The following is a 22,855-nucleotide window of genomic DNA, read 5'->3' as shown; positions in this document are numbered from 1 at the left end:
ACTTGCTATAGGCTGCCGTTTCTCCTCATTCTTTTCTGTGTGTCCTCTCCTTTCTAGACCACCTACTTTGCTGTCTGTGCTTCAGCTTCTTTAATTTTTCATTGCATGGATTGCCTGCAGTTCTTTCCACTTCTCCACTCTGTACAGCAGCCATGGAAACCTGGGGCCGTCTGCCTTTGTGACAGATTTGGGTATTGAAAAATAGGGCGAATGATTCAGATTGCAAATGTTGCTCTTCAGAAGTTATATACTTTCCTCCCTTTAAGTCGGTTTCAACTGATAAGGAATGTGTCTCATGTTTTTTCCCCCTTATGCTCATTTTCTCCCCAAGTGTGGATATAGGGTTGTTTCTGGGCTCTCTGGGATTATTAACTTCTCCTTTTGGTAAGTCTTAAGGTAAGTGGAGCCCCATGTGAATAGATGTTCTTGCAAAAGTCTGAAAAATAAGTTGGGTGCATTTGCTCAGAATCTGCCAAAATGCTAGCTTTGAATACTTCTTTAGATGCCAGTGCACAAGTCTTAATCATTCAAAGGGGAAAATAATTAAGTTTCTTGTATTAGTGTGTCTTTGGAGGAAAAGACTTGCTCTCCTTTCTTCTGGGTTCTCTTACCAGTTAATGGTTGCTGGGTGGTTGTTGTCTGTACTCCCTGTTCTTGAGAGTACATTTCAGACAGATTTAAGTGACCCAGAAATTGACTTGTGTTGCACAAATGAACAACTTTATAAAATGGCTGTTTCCCCAGCACTTTGAAGATGGGGACCCTGCCTGCCTTTGTTTTTATTCCCAGTGGCCAGCACAGTGCCTTAGGCGCAGGGGAGGGATCAGTATGTACTGGGTTGGCCAAAAAGTGCATTTGGGTTTTTCCATAAAAACCCGAATGCACTTTTTGGCCAACCCAGTATGTGTAAAGGGTTGATTTCCATAGCTGGGAGAGAGAGAGAGAGATCTAGCTGCACCCTTGTGACTAATCCTTCAGTCCGCCTTGGAGTCATCTTGTGCTTTTGTATTTAAGTAATTATAGAAACTGGGTCTGAAAAGGACCTTCAGCGGTGGTCCTGTTCATGCCTTTGCTCTCTGACTGGTTATTACACCTGTGAGGGAGGGTGCAGAGGAGAACCTGCAGAGGGGGTCTCTCCAGAGGAGAGAGTATAAATTCCTCTTGATGACCAACTTTACAGGGGCTCTCTGACCTGGTATGGAATACACACATTTTGGGGGAGGGGGAGGGCGGTGGGTAAGGAGAGCTTGTTAAAAATTGCAAATTTCTGTTTCAGACCCAGGAGCCTGCATTTCATCCTAGGTGATTCAGATGTTAATGGTCCTCTGGTGGAATAGTAGCCTAAACTAGGGATCTGTAAACCGGCCAACTGGCCAGATCCCTCTGTTAGCTGAGAATGGCTTTTCCATTTTTAAAGGCTTGTAAAGAAACAAAACAAAAGGAGAATATACAGTAGACACGATAAGTCCTGAGATATTTACTATCTGGCTCATTAGAGTTAGATCCCTGCCTAAATCCTTCATCTGCTGGTAAGCTTCAGCTGTTATTTACATGTCAGTGGGCTGGTCAGGAAATTAGTACAGAGAATGCACATTGTATAGCCGGGGTCTAGATGTGAAACTCTCCCTTTATCCTTCATTGATTTGCACACTACAGGCAGCTGCTGCATTTGTTGGATGAACATGTGATGGTATTTTTATTTTTTAGGTGCTGTTGAATTAGAAAACTTGCCTTTAAAGAAAGATGCCTTGAAAGAACTGGAATTACCATTTGAAGTCAAAGCTGGTATGTGGAACAAGGGAATGGGAGGCAGTTCTGAGTCTTTTATCGATTGGGACGTGAAAACTGAGAGCCCTTGAGTTTGGCTCTGTTGGACCAGGAAGAGGCAGGGTAGGAAGGATAGAGTTTAGATCACTCTTCAAGTGTGGTCTCTAGGCCACTAGTATCAGGATGATCTTGGGGGTGGTGGTGGGGAGGTCAGGTGGCCCCCAGACTTACTGAATCAGAGTCTCTGAGGGAGTGTTGTTGAACCTGCATCTTTAATAAGCACCCCAGGTGATTCTTATGTTTACTAAAGTCTGAGAACTTCCATCCTAGATACAGGGGGTTCTTATTTTCAGAGCATTCATATTACTAAGAGACAGTTTATTGAATGAAAGGTGGGCTCTGGAACTGTATGCTTGGGTTTCTATTCCATGTCTGCCATTTTCTGGCTGTGTGACCTTGGGGAGGTTTCCTAACCACTCTGTGTGTGCATCCTCATCTTAGGATGGGATAATACTAGTACCTATAGCATAGGTTTGTTGAGAGGAATACCTGAGTTAATGCATTAAAATGACTAGGACAGTGCCCGGCACACTCAGTCGATGTTTGCAGTTATTATCGGAGTCTTGCAGTTACTAGATTTGGTAAGGAAACAAGAATTATCACAGAATAAAAATATTCTGTATTAAGTGACCACTTATAAAATTAGTCCCTCTTTAGACACTGCTCGTCATTGAACAAGCCTGTTGATATCAGTCAGTCTTTCCCTTATTTTGAGGGTACTTATGTTACAATAAAGTGCAAGTACAATGCAAATCAGTTGCTAGGTGAAATAAAATAGAAATCTTGCAAGAGATTTAGGCTTTCTTGAAGTCAATTCAGGTCATAGGTGAACTGCCAGAATCACAAGCAAAGGCATTGACAAGTTAGAATCTGAAAGAAACTCTCAAGAATGATGAAACAGCGGATACTTCCAAGAGAGTTCTTATTTGACTATCAAAGGATTAAGAGAGGCTCGTAGGGAAAATTGATGTTTTCTAATATTTTGGCAAAAGTGACCCTTTTTATGCTTGTTCTGCAAAAATAAAATGTAACAGAAGTTATATTTTGCTGTCATATAAGTGTCCTCCCAATTAATTTAGGTTAGAATTGCAACTGTACACTAATTATTGTTAAAATTCTTTGTTGTGAAAATTGGTGTATGGTTTCAGTTATAATATAAATTTTATTAAATGTAAAAAACTTACTTTCATTTTTCTAAAGTCAAAATTAAAATATTTTTTCATTGTTGTAAGATTTCTTCATCTGTTACTGGATTACACAGTTGATCATTTGGTGTTAATGATACTCTGTTATCTTAAATATAACACATCGATCCTGCTCGAATTCTAGATCTTAGACAGTAATGATAACAGTCTGATAACATGTGTTGCTTTCAGAGGTAGATTGTTAGTTGGGCTGTGTGGATCTTTGAGAAATGGTAGAACTTGGGAAATAAGTGTCACAATTCTACCAGGCCATTTATAGCTTTCCCATCAGCCCGAGTTCTCATGAAGAATCAGAATTCTTTCTCGATAGAGTACCACTGCAACGCGACCTACGTTTCGGTTGCTGTGTTCAAGATTGGGCATATTGCTGAGTCTGATAACTCCCAATAAGTACCTATCAACCAGCTAATTAATAATGAACAAGAGATGAGTGTGTGCCCACGGGCTAGTACAGGTGCCATGGGAAGAAAAGACACCCCAGGGAAGTTTACGATGTAGTCCTGTTGGGGAAGAGGTATTTTCCAGAGGGAGATGTTGCATTAGATGTGAAAAAGTTACACTGACCTTTTTCCATCTTCTGCTTTATTATGCCCCGTTCTTACAGATCTCAGCCCACTAATGTTTGTTTCACATGTACGAAAACTTGCTGCTTGTTTTCTTAAATTAAAAAGTAAATGGTAATAATACTCCTTAAAGAAAACTAGAATATAGAAAAATAGAATTTAAAAATGTGTGCAGACAGTTAACAAGACTTTCCTTTTCGCAGGCTTAATTGGGAAGGTAACCCTTCAGATTCCCTTCTATCGCCCCCATGTGGACCCTTGGGTGATCTCCATCTCCAGCCTTCACTTAATTGGAGCCCCTGAAAAAATACAGGATTTCAATGATGAAAAGGAGAAGCTGTTGGAAAGGGAACACAAGAAAGCTCTCCTTCAAGCCCTGGAGGAAAAGTGGAAGGCAAGGCAGAAATCCTTTTGGCCATGAGAGCGATGGTGGTGAGACTTGAAATGAGCAAAGCACTAGATTCTGCTAACACCGACTCTTTCCTTTGTAGAACGAACGCCAGCAGAAAGGGGAGTCCTACTGGTATTCGGTTACTGCCTCTGTAGTTACGAGAATTGTGGAGAATATTGAAGTAAGTCCTAATGGCTTTTATAAAGTATGAACACAGAAGGGATTGCTCAGGCTTAAGTGCATTTCACGTCCGTGGTTGCTGTTTCCCGTGGGTTTAACTGATAACAGGGTGTCTGCGGAGAGCGCTGATTGCTCACGTGTGCCTTTTCATAGGCGGTGCCAGAGGGAAAACCTGAAAAGCGAGTCCACCTCTGGGCAGACACAGGTTTTTCTTGCTTCAGTTAGTGTGAGTAGGAGTTTTCATTTCATTGACATTTCACTTCATTTTCTTTATGAATATTGGAACCCTACTTGCTGAAGGATTTACCTCCCAAGAAGCCAGGTCACCTGAGTCTTCATGACTAAATCACTTAATCTCTTAGTCTCAGTTTCTTCATCTGTACAATGAGGGGGGTTGGATGTGGTTTCCAGTTGATTCCGTAGTGCACTGTGAACAGCCCAGTAAGATACTTGTTCTCACTGATGTGTCTGGAGGCAGTTTGTTGAGTTTCAGTGCTAGGGCTGTTGGCCCTCTTTTCTGTTTTAATTATTGTTTTGTTTGTCCTCAAAAACTAGAGCAGGGTTCACACTAATTTTCAGTGTGTCGTAAGTGTTAGCCCATGCTTCTTATCTCCAGGGTTTTCTTGCAGTACCAAAGTGACACAGGCCACGTGTTTTTAAGGTGTCCCACTTCCCCCCAAAATACAGCCTGAGGTTGCTGGATTCATAACTTTGATAACATTGGGGGAAAATATCAGTACGTTTGAGGTGACTGCTTTGAAATCTTTTCCAGGCAGTTATTTATTTATTTTAGCTGTCATTGATTTTTAAAAAAAATTCCTCATTATTTTTATTTTATTTTTTAATAATAGCTTTATTGAGATTTAGTTCACATACTGTAAAGTTCACACTTTTAAAGTGTACAATCTAGTGTTTTTGGTATATTTACAAAGTTGGGCATCGATCACCACTGTCTAATTCCAGAACATTTTCATCATACCCAACTAGTAGCCACTTCCAATTCCCCTCTCCCTCCAGCCCCCTACAACCACTAACCTACTTTGTGGATTTGCCTAGTGGACATTTCACATTAGTGGGGCTGTACTGGCCTTTTAGCATAATGCTTTCAAGGTTCATCCACGTTGTGGCATGTATCAGGATTTTATTCTTTTTATGACTGAATAATATATTCCATTGGATGGATTGCCAAAGATAAACAAAGCTGGAGTGAAGTTAAAATGGTGAAAACAGACTTTATTCAGTGACTTCTGACAGTAGGGGAAGGAGCAGAGCTCCATTCCAGTTTGTACAGAGGTGACCAGGCCTTTTAAAGGGAGAATGGGGGCGGGGTGGGGGTGGGGAGAGGGCTCAGATGAAAAATTACAAAGGGTTGGTCAGTGTAGATATGATTAGGCCAGCTGTGTCTGCTAGCTGGGCTTCTGTGCTCCCAGAGAGAGGGGAGACAGAGGCTCCGTCCTTCCTGATGATTCCATTTCCAGGGAGTGGCATTTAGGTCCTTGAGTTGTAGGAGACACATCACATAGGGACAGAGAAAGGGTTTGCAGTTGGAAGCCCTTTTTGGTAAATGCTCTAAGAAGGGGGTCGGGTGTGCTCTTGTCAGGCCTCGGCTAGAACACACAGCCCTGAGCTTTTCTAGATGGGAACTCAGGAAGGGGATGGAATGTCCTGGGGACTCAGCCTTAGGCTGCTAGAAGCCTATGTTAAAATTTGGTTGGGTCTCTTAGGGTAGGCGTTTGAATGGAGTGCTCATACCTAGAGTTTTTGCAGTTCTCATGGTAGACCACATTTTGTTTATCCGTTTGTCAGTTGATGGACATTTGGGTTGTTTCCACTTTTTGGCTATAAGGAATACTGCTGCTATAAACAGTCATGTGTATGGTTTTGTGTGAACGTATGTTTTCAGTTCTCTTGAGTATATGCCTAAGAGTGGAATTGTTGAGTCTTATGGTAACTATATGTTAAATTTTTTGAGGAACTATTTTACAGTTTCACCAGTAATGTGTGAACATTTCAATTTTTCCACATCCTGATCAGGATTTGTTACTGTCTGTCTTTTAATAACGGCCGTATTAGTGGGTGTGAAGTGAAATCTCAGTGCAGTTTTGATTTGCGTTTCCTTAATGGTTAATGTTGTTGAGCATCTTTTCATGTGCTTATTGGCCATTTGTATATCTTTTGGAGAAATGTCTGTCCAAATCCCATTTCCATTAAAAAAAAGGTATTTATTTATTTTTAACTATTGAGTTGTAAGAGTTCTTTACATATCCTGGATTTTAGTCCCTTATCATCAGATATATGATTTGCAAATATTTTCTCATATTCTATGGGTTGTCTTTTCACTTTCTGTTATTATTTTTTAATTCATTGAAGCAGAGTGCTTTTTCTGTAGCCCCACTATAGGGGCAAGGGGTAACAAATAAGGTCAAAATGGAAATGCCCTGCTGGTGTTCCTGTGTCCAGGTTTGAGGACACAGAGGCAAGATTAAGATATCATTAGAGAGGGAGGGACAGTTATCTAGATACAATGGTACTACTTTATTTCAGTGTTTAAGGTGTTTTCTGAAACGATTTGATGAAAGTATTGTAACTCTCTTCTTGAGAAGGCACTGATCACAAGGAAGTGTCATTCATGTCCAGTTTGTGATTATAAATCTCTGAGGAACTTAGATTATCGTGTGTGTGTGTGACATAAGCTATGCGTTTTTGTAAAATGCCTGCTGTGGTTTACTTAAGTAGACTCCTGCCTGTGGTATTCTACCTGCAGCAGTTGTCTAAATGTGTTTTTTTTTCCCACTGCAGTTAAAAATTCAAGATGTCCATTTGCGCTTTGAAGATGGTATTACCAGTCCTTCCCATCCTTTTGCGTTTGGCGTCTGCATTAAGAATGTGTCCATGCAGAATGCTGTGAACGAGCCTGTGAGTATGAAATAACGACTGCAAACTGGGAAGAAAGAGCTCGGTCTGGAGCATTTAGGGCTCTGCCTTGTGTCCTTTTGTGTTAGCTAAATGAGACCACGATCTTCTTCTCCATGTTCTTTGGAGGGTGTGGATGGATGTCTCTTGTCTCCTTTGCTGAAATAGGGAAACAGTTAATTTCTTCTGACCTGTTCTTATTTAATTCATCCATTAAACGTTGGCACATTTTGTACACGAAGAAACTGAGGTGCAGAAAGGATCTTATCTTTGATTTTCTTCTTACATTACATGCACTCTCGGGGTATGCTCATTCTGTTTTATAGTTTTGGCAGCCACCTGGGAATATTTGCCGATGGCGCCCGCATCTCGAAGGGCCATTCTCCACCCCCCTTCTGACCTTCAGATTCAAGGTCTCTAACTACCTATGGGACGCCTCTGTGGTATTTAGGCTCGTTATAATCAAAATGATCCCATTATATTCCACCTGCCCATTTCACTCCCTGAAACCAGCTGTTTTCCTTCATTCTCTAACATGTTACCGAATGTTACAAACACACGTATGAAAACTGACATCGTTAGAGCCCTTTTATGTGCCAGGCACTGCTCTTAGTGCTTCACATGACTTATCTCATTGAATTCCCAGTAACCTCCACTATTGTTATCCTTGCACTACAGCCGAGGACGCTGAGGAGCAGGATGAGTGAGTGGTGGGCTTGGGTCTGGAGCCCAGGTGCACCGGCTGTAGATCAGGGGTTGGCAAACTGTGGCCTGGGGGCCAAATCTGCCCCGCCTATTTTTGTAAATTAACATTTAGTGCATCACTGCCACGCCTGTTCATTTACATGTTGTTAAGGCTGCTTTTGTGCTGCCTTGGCAGAGCTGAGTAGCTGCAGCAGAGAACGAATGGCCCCCAAAGCCTAAATGTTTGCTCTCTGGCCCTTTACAGAACAGGTTTGCCAGCCCTGCTTCAGAGCACGTGTTCTTACCCATGACGCTAGTCCCTAGAAGCCTGTGCTCATCCCTTCACTTCTTATTCCTCAGTTTCCATATGCATTTGGTCACAGTGTCCTGCCAGTTTTTCCCGCAAAATGTGTCAAATGTGGCTCTTACACTTATCCTCACCGCGACTGTCTTGAGTTCAGGATCCTGCCAGCTTCTGCCTTGCTCAGTAAAGTCCTGACTTCTGTGACCTCCTTGCTTCCATCCTAGGCTCTTGATTCGTTCTGTGCCAATGCTTCTCAACCTTTCCCACGTCACGGCACACAGAGAAGGATCATGGTATTTGTACGGGACACTGGGGCAAATGGATGTGGCTGCTTGGGGCTGGAGGTGCTTAGCTCAGAGTAACCGAATACAGTGGACCCTTGAACAACATGGGTTTGAACTGTGCAGGTCCACTTAGATGCAGATTTCTTTCACTAAATACATACCACAGTATTACATGATCCTTGGATGTAGTACCTCGAATACGGAGGGCTGACTATAAAGTTATACGTGGATTTTCCACTTCGCGGAGGGTCGGCGCCCCTAACTCCCATGTTGTTCAAGGGTCGTTGTATTCCTAAAATGTAACTCGATCGTATAAACTTGCTCATTATCTTGACACACCCATGACTCCGTCGGGGGAAGCTCCACTTTGCACTGTTGCTAGAGTTCTGTTTCTAAAACCCATACCGGGTCCTGGTGTGCATGCCTGCATCAGAACCCTCAGTGGCTCCAAGTCCCTTCAAGTATGATATCTAGACTCCTTAATATGACAGACTTCTTATTGTATTTGTTTCCTAGGGCTATGATAATAAATCACCACAAACTAGATGGCTTAAAACAACAGAGATTTATTTTCCTTAGTTCTGGAGGCCTGAGTCCAAAATCAAGGTGTTGGTAAGGTTGGTTCGCCCCGGAGGCTCTGAGGGAGACTGTCCCATGCCTCTCTCCTTGCTTCTCGCGGATGCCTTGGTGTTCCTTGGCTTGTGGATACATCACTCCAGTCTCCGCCTCCATCTTCATATGGCCTTCTTCCCCATGTGTCTGTTTTCTCTTCTTATAAGGACACCAGTGATTAGATTAGGGCCCACCCCAATCCAGTATGACCTCATTTTAATTTGGTTACATCTGCAAAGACCCTATTTCCAAGTAAGGTCTCATTCACAGGTTCTGGGACGACATGAATTTTGGGGAGTGCGGGGGGGACTCTTCAACCTAGTACACCTAGTAACGTTCCAGCCTACTTTTCTCAACACTTAACTAGCTCCTCACTTCAAATGTGTGTCCATACACGTGAGCCGATACTGCCCCATCCCTGAGCACAGTGCTGCAGTTACACAGATGTGCTCGCCGTCCTCTGCAGCTGTGAGGCCTTTTGTGTCGTTGGCCACACTCCTTGAAATGTGTCCCAGTCTCTCCTTCCCACCCTTTGTCTGAAACGTACACATCTTTTGATATTCATCTGCACAGTGACATTTTCTCTTTGTTTGCTCGTGGCATCTCATATATTCTTCCTCTGCTTCCCTCTGCTTAATTAAAATTATTTGCATGTTTGTATTTCCAGTTAGTTAGATTCTGAACTCTGTAACCATGTTTTCATTCAGTTTTGTATCCTCAGCACCATGCAAAGCACCCGGTGCATGATTCTTCACAAATGGCCTGTTGAATGAATGGATAAATTTGTGAATAAAGAATCATCTTGTTTTCTTCCCTGTCTTCCCTCAGGTACAGAAATTAATGCGGAAAAAGCAGTTAGATGTGGCAGAGTTTAGCATCTATTGGGATGTCGATTGCACTTTATTGGGGGATTTGCCTCAGGTGGAGTTACAGGTATGATTGTGGCAGGGCTTTGTTATAACACAGCACGGCAGTAAAGTGGTGTAGTATTGTTGCCACATAAGGTTTTGTTCTCTGCATCTCTGTTCCCATTCCCACCCCCTCTCCCTGCGTAGGCGTTCGCCCTCCAGTATGTATGCTTGAGGTACTTGCTGTGTCTGTAACCCTGAACAATATATAGGGATTTGTGTATGTTTTACATTTATAGTGTATTATTGATTTCTTTGTTTGCTATTTTTCACTTAAATCTGTTTTTAAGATTGATCAGTATTGCTGCTTATACTTCTGATTCATTGCTTGTGACTGTTACGTGGTATTCCACTGCATGCACTTCACATGCTAGCATCCTCCACTCGCTTAGCCACCAGTGCACTAAGCATCCAGATTTTTACTGAATAAAGCACCAGATGTGGTTCTTAAAGAAGAACTTTCTTACAGCATTTTATGTTGAAATGTCACCTTCGGTGGCATTCCTTTGAGAAATACTTAGAAAGTCATGATAAATCATTGGATATAAAGTATTACTGTTTGTGAAGGATATTTAAAAAAACTCAGTTTAATCTTTTTGTAAAGAAATTGTAGGTGGTTTAAGTGAAATGGAGAAAAAGGACTCATATTTCCCTCAACTACGATTATCTTTGGCTTGCATGCTATTGTGCAGAATGGTTTTTGTTTTGCTAATTTGATTAAATAAATACTGTGCATCCATACAGTAGAACAGTATGCAACTACAAAAATGAAGGCAAAGATCTTTATGATGAATACGTAATAGTCTCTAAGATACAGTATTAAGTTTAAAAAACAAGATAAAAGAGCATATATATGCCATTTGTGTAAGAATGGTTTAAAAAACCAGAAAATTAGCATTTGGCTGACTATGTACAGAATGCTTCTGGTGGAGTACATAAGAAACTGGTGTCGTTGGTCGCCTGTGAGTAGGGTAACTGGGTGGCTGGAGGATGGGAGTCGGAAGGAGAGGTTGCACTTTTTTTGCCTTTTAAATTTTAAACCACGTGGATGTATTACCTCGTGTATTACCTGTAAGAAATATAAATAAAAATTTTAAAATGCTAGAGAGCTTTAGATTCCCAGTTTTATCCTGCTTTTGGATTCTGATATAACATGCTGTAGATTAGACAGCATTCCAACAGGTGACTTGATCCTGAAAACATTTGCTATGATGACAGCCATTCTTGTGACACTCAGGAGGCCATGGACAAGAGCAAGGAGAGTCGAAATCATCACTACATCTTGGAGCCTGTGTGCGCGTCTGCTCTTCTGAAGAGAAACTGCTCTAAAGAGCCTCTGAGGTCTCGGCACACTCCCCGTATTGAATGTGATATTCATCTGGAGACCATTCCCTTGAAACTCTCTCAGGTTCCCTGTTTCTCCCTGTAACTATCGGACTGGTAACTGGGGTGAAGGAAACGTGTTGATAGAAGGGTCTGGATACTTCGAGGTCCCCTCGTGGGAAAGGAAGTGTGCATGAGACCAGGCTGTGGTGGGTGCAGAACCCACTGTCTTTATATAGTTGGATTGGGTGGGTCTCAGGTTAGTTTTGATTTGATATTTTAAGTGCTGAACAAAGAGTACAAGAGAGACAGTAAATTTACGTACTTTACTGACTGTTCAGAGAGACGTTGACACTGGTGCCAGAGTTTAGTCTTGCAGTTTGCACTGGATTTCAGCTCAGTGGGTTGACTAATATGACTTGTTCCTGTGACGTATATGTCTTAACTGAGCAAAAGAAACAAACCAATTCTAACCTAGTGTCTCTTAACCTCTAATAAAAAGTTGCAATACCGGCAAATCATGGAATTCCTCAAGGAGCTGGAACGAAAGGAGAGGCAGTTGAAGTTCCGAAAATGGAAACCCAAAGTGGCCGTATCTGAGAAGTAAGGCTTGTCGATTAAGTGTTGTGTCTGAAATGCATTTTCTAGTAATGTTCTTTTTTTGTACCTAGATCAGAAGTATGCCTCACTGTCTTTTACACATGGTTGGAGATAAAAGTACCGTCGACTTTTCTGGGCTTTAAAATGCTATTTCTGTTGTTTATCATCATTGACACGCTACTGTATATCTCTTTGGTGTCGCGGGTTTACTCTTAGGTCGAGCGTAGTGGAATTCAGAAGGTCCTCTCAGCCTCATTTAGTAAGGAGACTGGCGTTGCTCTGGTGGGCTCTGATTGTGTGGTAAATACTTTGCAGCGCTCTTGAACCTACTTCCCTGTGTCTTTTCTCCTAAGTTGTTTGGTCAGCATTTATATAGTACACTTGATAACATCTGTAGCAAAAATAAATCTTTTTTTATGTAGATGTGCTAAACTTGACGAGTCAATATTAAAACTTTTTTTAGATGCTGTGTATTTCCAGTCTTCCTTGAAATATTCCATTTAAAATCTTTAATAGTCAAATCCTTGCTGATTATCTTACGATGGTACTTACTGTATAGCCACCACTTGATTTTCTGTGGTAGGGGCTGATGTTACGGGTGATTCAGACCAATAGAGTAATGTGTTATAATCGGTGCATAAACTGAGGATCCAGTAGATTAACTTTCCCCATATGTTGAGGTTAGCCTAATATTATTTGAGTTTGAGGCATAAACAGATGGCTGACAAGAGAAGAGATGTCTCAGAAGGGTAGTGGTGTGTTGTGGATTGCTCTGGGTCATTAGCATTTTCATCGCTTTTATTGTAAATAAATAGATGGTTATGAACTGTTTCAGCTGCCGAGAGTGGTGGTATTTTGCTTTGAATGCCAACCTGCATGAGATCCGGGAGCAGAGGACGCGCTGCACGTGGGACTTCCTGTTGCGCCGGGCCCGCGATGCCGTGTCCTACACTGACAAATACTTTACCAAGTTGAAAGGAGGCTTGCTGTCTGCAGACGACAAGGTGAGGAGGCTGTTGTCTCTCATTTCTCGTCTCCAGTCAGAGGGTAACGATGTCTCTCAAAGGCTGAAGAAAAGGGAACCTGTGAAGAAATAAAGTCTTTGTTCGGGATCATAGTTATTACAGGATAAAGTCGGTCTTATTAGGGTGAGAGCTTCTTGGAAGGCCCAGCTTTGCCTTGGCAGGAAGCACCTTCTGTTGCTTGAGGAGAGCTGGGCCATGGGGTGGGAGGAAGAGAAAGGGGCCGTGGTCCTGCCAGGCCTACCCACTCCCCGCCCCCCCCCCAGCTCTCCGTGCGGGGCCCAGAGAGACATTCCATCTAGTCACTCAGGTCTCTTCAACACCTGATCCTAATTCTTTTCCTGCAAAGTCTATAACTAATCTCTGTAGACTTTGGCCCACATTTTCCCTAATCCCAATTGACGTGATTGACCTTGGGGTTTTGGAGGTAGAGGCTAGGCCGAGGGTGTGAAGTAGGGGTGAAGGCAAGCTTCTGTTTTAGCTACCTGCAGGACCAGAGACCCTTAGAACCAGCAGTCCTGGAGCCCTGGTGTGAAGCTCCCTCCCTGCTCTAGTCTATCTGCCTCTGTCTCCTGGGGGAAGGCAGTAGGGAGTGTCTCCTCCTTGACTTGTTTCGGTTTTGTGAGCATCTGTTTTTATAATAACAATTTAGACTGTTTCTGGTATTTTGGCTTGCGTACTATCTCTTAATTCACTCTTTCTTTAGTAAATTCTTCTAAGCTTCCCTTTAGCACCTGTCTTAGCTCGGGCTCCTATAACAACATGCCACAGACTGAGGGGCTTAAACAATAGACATTTATTTCTTAACAATTCTGGAGGCTTGAAAAGTCCATGATCAAGGTGCTGGCAGATTCGGTTCTTGGGGAAGACCAGCCTCCTGGCTTGTGGGCGGCCACCTTCTCACTGTGTGCTCACTTGGCCTTTCCTGGGTAGAGAGAGATCTGTCTGCCTTCCCCTTCTTGTAAGGCAACTAATCCCATCATGATGGTTCCATGCTCATCAGCTCATCTAAACCTGTTCACCTCCCATGGGCCCTACCTTCAAATCCCATCACACTGGGGGTTAGGACTTCAACATATGAATTTTGGGGGGACACATTCAGCCTATGAGAGCACCCCACTGTGGTAACCAGTGGCAGTGCTGAACCCCTGGGTGTTTTCACCTCTTCTGCCAGCACCCCGGGCATGACCCACTCAATTTGCTAGTGCTCTTTTCACCAGTGTCAGGCATGGTTACTGACATAGAAACCTTATGAAAAGGATGGAATAAACCAGACCTTTTGTTTTGGATGGTTTTCTTAAAGGCACAGGCAAAGACATGGAGGGAGAGAAAAATCTAAATTACAACTGAGGTGAGCAAGTAAACACATATAATATCCTTTCTTAATCGTAGCATATAAGAAACAGCTTAGGATAGCTACCTCTGCTTTCTTTTGCATCTTTGCATGTAGCTGGCCACTGCTGTTCTTTCCTAACTAGCATGAAACAAATGAAAATGACCACTTCCTTGGTAATGTCCCATATGAAAATAAAGGAGCTGGAGGAGGGCTTCCCTGGTGGCGCAGTGGTTGAGAGTCTGCCTGCCGATGCAGGGGACACGGGTTCGTGCCCCGGTCCGGGAAGATCCCACATGCCGCGGAGCGGCTGGGCCCGTGAGCCATGGCTGCTGGGCCTGCGCGTCCGGAGCCTGTGCTCCACAGCGGGGGAGGCCACAACGGTGAGAGGCCCACGGACCGCAAAAAAAAAAAAAAAAAGGGGGGGGCTGGAGGCCTACACACTTACTCTGTAAACTTGGTCCTCAGTTTCCTCACCTGAAGTGGGAAGAATAATAACTAGCCACCAGCTTGAATCAATTGAGGTAACACATGTGAAGGCACTTTGTAAACCGCCATTGCTGTGCAAACATGGGCTACTCTGGCAGCACACGTTCTTCATTTCCCATTTTCAACTCAGTACTGTGTCTGCTCCCTCTGTACTTACCGTTAGTCTCATCTCAGAGACCAGGTAGAATCTATCAGCGTTATATGGAAAAGCTTTTTAAACCAGAAACATAGCAATTAGGAATTAACTGTTTATCTTCATTGTTTCTTGGCCTTCGAAATGTTGGGAAACGTTGGAGGCCAGTTGGGTTCCTTCACAGTACTGGATTGGTTCGTGAAGGTGTCCCGTTTCTCTGGAGCTATAATACCTGTTTTGTTTGTTTGTTTTCACCCAAACAGGAGGAAGTGTGTCGGATTGAAGAGGAACAGAGCTTTGAGGAATTGAAGATTTTGCGTGAACTGGTTCATGAACGATTTCACAAACAGGAAGAACTGGCAGAGGTAGGAAATCCTCTGTGAGAAGATGTGTTCTGACCCATTAGGCTCTGAGTGCCTCTGTGGGCAGACAGAGAATAAGCAGTGGTGTATATCACTTCCTGTTTCTGTCTTCGAGTACTCACATGTGCTCATTTTTGATTGACACAGAGCTTACGAGAGCCTCAGTTGTATTCTCCGGGAGAGTCTCCTGGAGACCCAGAACCCAGCGGAGGCAGCGGAATGTTGCAGTACCTTCAGTCCTGGTTTCCTGGCTGGGGTGGCTGGTATGGGCAGCAGAGCCCTGAAGGGAAACCAGTCGAGGGCCTGACTGCGGAGCAGCACGAACGCTGGACTCCTGAGGAGATCCTGGGTAAGGCAGGGCTGGCCTTTACTTGCCCTTCTTGGCTATAGTGAAAGGAGACCTTTGGTTCATAATTCATCTGTTATTTGTGAAATGGCCCATGCTATATTTCAAATAGAAAAAAAGTAGAAGGACTTCCCTGGTCAGTGCAATCGTTAAAAATCCGCCTGCCAGTGCGGGGGATATGGGTTCGATCCCTGGTCCGGGAAGATCCCACGTGCTGCTGAGCAGATAAGCCCGTGCGCCACAACTACTGAGCCTGCGCTCTAGAGCCCACGTGCCACAACTGCTGAAGCCTGCATGCTGCAACTACTGAAGCCCACATGCCTAGAGCCTGTGCTCTGCAACAAAGAGAAGCCACCTCAGTGAGAAACCTGTGCACTGCAATGAAGAGTAGCCACCGCTTCCTGCAACTAGAGAAAGCCTGTGCACAGCAACAGGGACCCAACACAGCCAAAAAAAAAAAAAAAAAGACATTAGTAACGGTTTGTCTCATGTTCATAGAGTCAGAGAGAGGAAGTTTCAAGAGATACTTGTTTGCAACTCCATTACTGAATTTGAATATTAATATGGTTTCAGATCGATCTGAGTGGCAGTGATTGTAAGAGAATTAAATCTGAACAAGTTCAAAAGTTTTAAACTCTGAGGCTTGAATACCAGTCCGGAGCCACCCTTTACACCCAGGCTGTCCACTATGGTAGCTGTAGTCACAAATGGCTATTTAAATTTATTAAACTAAAATAAAAAATTCACTTCCTCAGTTGACTTGCCACATGAGCCACAGTGCTCAAAGCCACTTGTGGTTAGTGGCCACTGTGCAGGACAGTGCAGTGTAGGACAGTGCACTGCATTGGGCAGTGCTGCCTTGTAGTGTACTTCATCATGAATTTGGCATCGTCCCTCATTTGACAATAAGTTGATCAGGGCCCTTATAAAACAGTTAGGGTCGTTTCACATTGGTGAATAAAACAGTCACCCGTGACTTTGGAGTTCTTCCCTAAAAGGGGAAAATAGTTAAATAATGTCATAATGACTGTGATCAGTGCTTTTTAAATTTTCCCATGTGTTTTCTTAAAGTCTTTTCTTCCTCACATTTAGGCTCCGAGGAGTTTTTTGACCCCACTGCAGACGCCTCTTGTATGAACACGTACACAAAGCGAGACCATGTCTTTGCCAAACTGAACTTACAGCTACAGCGAGGGACCGTGACTCTGCTGCACCAGGAGCAGGGAGCTGCCCAGATGAATCAAAGTGCTTTCATGCAGCTTGAGTTTTCAGGTATTGCCCCCAGAGAGCCACCTGATGCTCTGTATCTCTGTGGGCACGAGTGTCCACTTGAGTCTCATTATTTGCAGTAGTTATGTTCTAGAATGTTGCGTGAATACTGACTCCAGGCTCCGAGGGGAAACACAAGGTTAGGTGCCTGCAAGCCTCTGGTCATCACATTCGTCAACGGATCAGTATATAACCTTGTTCTATGAGTGTGTGTGTTTAAAGACACCTTATTTTGTTATTTTTTCGGTACGCGGGCCTCTCACTGTTGTGGCCTCTCCCGTTGCGGAGCACAGGCTCTGGATGCGCAGGCTCAGCGGCCATGGTCACGGGCCCAGCCGCTCCGCGGCATGTGGGATCTTCCCGGACTGGGGCACAAACCCGTGTCCCCTGCATCGGCAGGCGGACTCTCAACCACTGCGCCACCAGGGAAGCCCCACCTTATTTAATATATGTTGTTGATTCATTAATTGAACTCATGGCCAGCGGCGTGTAACTCATGCCTGAGTGAAGCTTATCTACTACATGTATTTCCTCTGTAAGGCACAGCACTTCAGCACTGTGCTTGGGGACCCTTATAAACAGCGAAATCACCAAGGAACAGCACAAAAATGCAAAAAACTGGCACTAAATAGACCACACAAGGGCACTTGTATGAGCTGAAACAAGAAGGCAGAGCATTGCCATGTTCAGCTTCAGCTGGGAGCATGCGCTTCAGGTGACTCGAATTTTTGGCTGCTCTGCATATGTCCGCAGAGCACCGTGAGTATTATTTTGGGGTTACAAATAAATTTTAGTGAATAGGCGAATTTATAAATATGGAGTCTGCGAATAATGAAGATTGACTGTATTTGACTTCTTTTTCTGAATTTGAATTAAAGGTATGTAAATAAATACCCAGATGTTCGTTTTCTCTTCTCACAAACAGATTTATTGCAGTTCATAAAATAGCCAGTTATCTGTGGCTTGTCAGTAGTTTAAAGGCAAATGACCAAAAAAAAAAAAAAATCCAGTTTGTTTTTGACTTTATAATCTTGAGAGCTGAGAAATCATAAACTTAGTGTGAACTAGCAGATTGCTTGAATTTAATTGTAAAGTGCTCTGTTTAAAATTCATTCTGTTGGGAAACTTCTAATACTCCTTATAGATTTATATAAGATAGACATATAATATGTAGATAGGGTTATTTTGTTCAAATTTCAAGGAGAAATAGTTCATGATATCTTATAGTCTTCTGTAAAATATTATATCTTATACTTTTAAAATAATTAAGGCTATGATGGCATAGTATAACTCTTAACATTTATTTTCTGTAGGTGTAAAACTTCTAGCAGAATCTCTTCCTCGAAGAAACTCCTCCTTGCTTTCAGTCCGGTTGGGTGGACTGTTTCTTCGAGACCTGGCCACAGAAGGGACTCTATTTCCTCTTCTGGTCTTCCCTAATCCAGTACGTACAGCAGTGGGATGGCTGATTCATCCAGGGTGTTCGTGAATTGTGGTCTGTTTTAGGCAACAAAAGTAGTATTAACTTGATTCATTCTGACATTTGATCATTTTGAGACAGGCTGATCAAAATCAAATAGGAGGTAGATAAGTTTTTTGAATTTGTCAGAGAGCAGGTGTTGGTGAGTTTTATGGCAATGCCTTCTTCCCTCCCTGTGTTATAGCCACCTTGGAATAGTTGCTCTGATTTGGAAGAAAATGCCATCAGCACCACTATTTTCTGCATTTCAAGGTCAATGTTGAATGTCCTCTGTATCCGACAGTGATTTTCATTCATTCTGACCCTCAGTCACTGATAGGTAGTCTCATGTTTCCAGAGTTACAAAAGAGCCACCACAAGTTTTCTCTATAGGTGTAATTTTTTATATATAATATTATTTTTAGACTAGAAGATCTTTGATCTTACTAAGTTGGCAAAAAGATGGTCAGAAGAGTTGAATCTTTTTTTTTTTAAATAAATTTATTTATTTATTTTTGGCTGCGTTGGGTCTTCGTTGCTGCATGTGGGCTTTCTCTAGTTGCAGCGAGCGGGGGCTACTCTTCGTTGCGGCGTGCGGGCTTCTCATTGCGGTGGCTTCTCTTTGTTGTGGAGCGTGGGCGCTAGGCACGCGGGCTTCAGTAGTTGTGACACGTGGGCTCAGTAGTTGTGGCTCACGGGCTCTAGAGCGCAGGCTCAGTCGTTGTGGCGCACGGGCTTAGTTGCTCCATGGCATGTGGAATCTTCCCGGGCCAGGGCTTGAACCCATGTTCGAGCCCTGCATTGGTGGGTGGATTCTCAACCACTGCGCCACCAGGGAAGCCCAGAGGAGTTGAATCTTTAGCCCCTTATTCTTCTCAGAATGTTTTGTCATGGGGCACTGGGGAGAGTGTGGGTGGGCAGAGTGAAAGTGTGAAAAGCTGTACACACTCAGTCCTTGTTGAGCAGTCGTTCACTAAGTGTGCTGAGTGCAGAGTAGCGCACTGCCCGTACCAGGCTGGGGAAAGGCACAGACTGGAGGGCTCAGCCTGCAGGTCCACAGTCGCCTGGTGTCAGACGAGTTTTGATTCTGACTGTGCTAAGCAAGAGTGATGCCAAAGGGTAAGACATGAGAGAGCGTGTGCACAGTGAATTGGTCCCTCTCGCCCTGACCTTTTTGCATTTTGTGTGTGTTTATCAGCAAAAAGAAGTCGGCAGAGTCTCACAGTCTTTTGGACTCCAGACAGCCTCTGCAGACAGAAGCGATCATCACCCTGGTAAGTTGTCGTACGTTCTTTTTTTTTTTTTTTTTTTTTTTTTGTGTCGTACGTTCTTAAACTCATTCTTCAAAATGCGATGATTATAGATCAGTAGTCTTGGTCAGCAGAGAGGGAGTGTGTCCTGTCTTGTGCCCAGTGGTTTGCTGTGTGGATCCCTGTCTGACTTGGAGACTGCCTCATGCTCTCCCTCCACCCATGTGTGACTGGGGTAACTCTCAGGGCCTCCGGGTCCTGGGTTACATGTTGGGAGTGAGTCCAACAACCTGGTCCTGTTTGAGGAGTCCTGTTGACAATTAGTCAATCCTTATTAGGTTTTCTGTTTTATAAAATTTTCATAAATGAGAACTAATTGGAAAATAATTGAGAAAATGTCTTTTTTTCCCAGAAGTCCTTATCAGTTATCAAGAATAAGATGATTATTTTGCTGTGTTCCATTTTCTTTCTCTGGTTCTTTCCTTTAGCTGCAGACCCAGATGACCCATTTTTTGAGATGCTATATGAGAGAAATCCAGTGCACAGCCATTTTGAGAGGCGGCTGAATGTCAGCACGAGGCCCTTGAACATCATATATAATCCCCAGGCTATTAAAAAAGTAGCAGACTTTTTCTACAAGGGAAAGGTTCATACCTCAGGTTAACTTTTTTGTTTGTTTGCTCTTATGTGACTTTCTAAAGACATCTTTCTTGTCGTTTCTGGGATAAGGGTTATTATACATTCAGGTGACCTGGTAGTGGTAGAGAAGGCCTGCAGAGTAAGTGGATAGGGTTGTCCTTAGTTACTGAATCAAAGTGGATGTCCTTGGAAAGTTACTCTTCCAAGAGGAATCAATAGCCTTCATATTTTCTCTTTCTTTGCCTTCATTTAGCATGCATTTAAAATGCTTCCCATTCCATGAGGACAGTGATTTCCTTGGCTACCCAGGATATTTTAGGCCAGAGAATTTAGGAGGAATGTTCAGTTTCCTTCTAGATGACAGGATCAGTGGTTTGTTTTACTTGTTTCATGCAGCATTAAGTATTCCAAGGTTCACCATTGCACTCTTCTGTGTCATCATTGATTCACTTAGGCCTTCCTTTGTTCCCAAAAAAGATTTGAGACAGTATGTGCAGAAGAAGCACTACTGTTTGACAAGGAAGTCAGTAAAACAGTGGTACTTTCCTAAATGTATCCTGTCTCTCCCTCTTCATAACAATTGTTTTAGTTTTTGGTCCAGTTTTTTGAGTCTTTTCATTTAAACAGTGGCCATAAATATCTTGGCTTCATTGCTCTGTCACTGATAGAATGTAGAAGGCATATACTACTTCTAAATTCCAATTGCTCTTTCAGTGTAATATGCTTTTAAAAATTTTGAAATATGGTTTGGAATCTTTCAGAAACTGGTTCTAGAAATTCTAGTAACTTAGGTATCCTTCCCTCACATACTGCCTTTCTCCACATGGATGTTTTGAAAGGATGTGCCTTTCTCGCCCATCTTCGCCTCATTCCGGTTACCCTGTATGGCACCAGGTCAGGCTGGAGTAAGGAACTGTTGTTGTACAGACTGTGTTCTAGCTTTGCTGGAAATCCCTGGTGAGAATAGAAGTTGCAGTGCTTTCTTTCACCCAGCCATTTGAAAATTCTGACTCTCCTGTATATTTCCCATCTTGCAGGTTTTGGTTATCAGTCTGAACTTGAGTTGAGAGTGGCTGAAGCTGCCCGAAGACAATATAACAGACTGAAGATGCAGACCAAGGCGGAAATCCGACAAACTCTTGATCGTTTGTTAGTGGGTGATTTCATTGTAAGTAGGCGTAGTAAATACTCTTTTTGGGGGGCGGGGAAGAGGAAGGTGTTTTTCCTAAGTTCTTTACTTACATAGATAGACATGCTTGTATCAATTACACTGATTAAGTGAACTGAATCTAGGAAGTACTTATCAGTTAGCAAAAAATAAAATCCCATGTCTTGTACAGTCAGGGTTTAATAAATAAAAACAAATGACTGAGACGAGATCATATTTCTTCCTTTTACCCATCTTGGAACACTCTCCAGACTCATCTTTGTTCCGTTTTCTATACCTGACATTTTGTAAATATTTCACTTAAGAACACCCCCTTTCATGTACTGTTAGCAGAAGAAAAACAATTGGAATGATGCCCCAGTTTTAATTCCTGGGAAGGATGGTCACTTTGTGATGCTAAGTGACCAGCTGACACGAGGATGCCGTAAGTAGAAAGGGAGAGCCCAGAGCCATCTCAACAGTCCAGCAAAACTGGGTTTCTGAACACCAGACACACAGATAAACTCAAAGTGGCTTAAAGACCTAAATGTAAGACTGGACACTATAATAAACTCTTAGAGGAAAACATAGGCAGAACACTCTGACATAAATCGCAGCAATATCTTTTTTGATCCACCTCCTAGAGTAATGAAAATAAAACCAAAAATAAACAAATGGGACCTAATTAAACTAAAAAGCTTTTGCACAGCAAAGGAAACCATAAACAAAACGAAAAGACAACCCACAGAATAGGAGAAAATATTTGCAAATGAAGTGAACAAGGGATTAATCTCCAAAATATACAAACAGCTCATGGAGTTCAATATCAAAAAAAGGAACAACCCAATCAAAAAGTGGGTGGGAGATCTAAATAGACATTTCTCCTAAGAAGACATACAGATGGCCAAAAAGCACATGGCAAGATGCTAAACATCACTAATTATTAGAGAAATGCAAATCAAAACTACAGTGAAGGCTCACCTCACACCAGTCAGAATGGCCATCATCAAAAAAGTCTACAAACAGTAAATGCTGGAGAGGGTGTGGAGAAAAGGGAACCCTCTACACTGTTGGTGGGAATGTAAATTGGTACAACCATTATGGAGAACAGTATGGAGGTTCCTTAATAAACTAAAAATAGAGATGCCATATGATCCAGCAATACCACTCCTGGGCATATATCTGGAGAAAACCATAATTCGGAAAGATACGTGCACCCCAGTGTTCATTGCAGCACTGTTTACAATAGTCACAGCATGGAAGCAACCTAAATGTCCATCGATAGAGGAGTGGATAAAGAAGATGTGGTACATATATACGATGGAATATTACTCAGTCATAAAAAAGAATGAAATAGTGCCATTTGCAGCAATGTAGATGGACCTAGAGATGGTCATACTGAGTGAAGTAAGACAAAGACAAATATCATAATATCACTTATATATGGAATCTAAAAAAATGGTACAAATGAACTTATTTACAAAACAGAAATAGAGTTACAGATGTAGAAAACAAACATGGTTACCAGGGGGGAAAGCTAGGGGAGAGGGATAAATTGGGAGATTGGGATTGACACATACACACTACTATATATAAAATAGATAAATAAGAC

The 22,855-nt window shown here is 42.7% G+C and overlaps 1 protein-coding gene across 5 annotated transcripts in view; it reads left to right on the top strand.

The window, feature by feature from the left end:
* VPS13D (vacuolar protein sorting 13 homolog D) overlaps positions 1 to 22,855 on the top strand; it is a 245,792-nt gene that overhangs the window by 8,641 nt on the left and 214,296 nt on the right. For 3 of the 5 annotated variants that reach the window (XM_022598274.2, XM_022598273.3, XM_089901016.1), the window contains exons 3-17: positions 1,708 to 1,785; positions 3,799 to 3,989; positions 4,087 to 4,167; positions 6,966 to 7,082; positions 9,792 to 9,896; positions 11,109 to 11,279; positions 11,697 to 11,797; positions 12,630 to 12,798; positions 15,035 to 15,136; positions 15,281 to 15,482; positions 16,572 to 16,751; positions 18,062 to 18,192; positions 19,406 to 19,481; positions 19,946 to 20,116; positions 21,134 to 21,264. In XM_022598274.2, coding sequence (XP_022453982.2) covers positions 1,708 to 1,785; positions 3,799 to 3,989; positions 4,087 to 4,167; positions 6,966 to 7,082; positions 9,792 to 9,896; positions 11,109 to 11,279; positions 11,697 to 11,797; positions 12,630 to 12,798; positions 15,035 to 15,136; positions 15,281 to 15,482; positions 16,572 to 16,751; positions 18,062 to 18,192; positions 19,406 to 19,481; positions 19,946 to 20,116; positions 21,134 to 21,264 — 2,006 coding nt within the window. Of the gene's footprint in view, positions 1 to 1,707; positions 1,786 to 3,798; positions 3,990 to 4,086; positions 4,168 to 6,965; positions 7,083 to 9,791; positions 9,897 to 11,108; positions 11,280 to 11,696; positions 11,798 to 12,629; positions 12,799 to 15,034; positions 15,137 to 15,280; positions 15,483 to 16,571; positions 16,752 to 18,061; positions 18,193 to 19,405; positions 19,482 to 19,945; positions 20,117 to 21,133; positions 21,265 to 22,855 lie in introns of those variants that run through there. The other 2 variants (XM_089901030.1, XM_089901036.1) reach the window with 2 other exon arrangements.

The sequence above is a fragment of the Delphinapterus leucas genome, chromosome 1 (assembly GCF_059928025.1).
Source record: "Delphinapterus leucas isolate spDelLeu-1000000601 "Yukka" chromosome 1, BTC_Dleu_Yukka2, whole genome shotgun sequence".
Lineage (NCBI taxonomy): Eukaryota > Metazoa > Chordata > Mammalia > Artiodactyla > Monodontidae > Delphinapterus > Delphinapterus leucas.
This window is presented reverse-complemented; position numbering and strand designations above follow the sequence as displayed.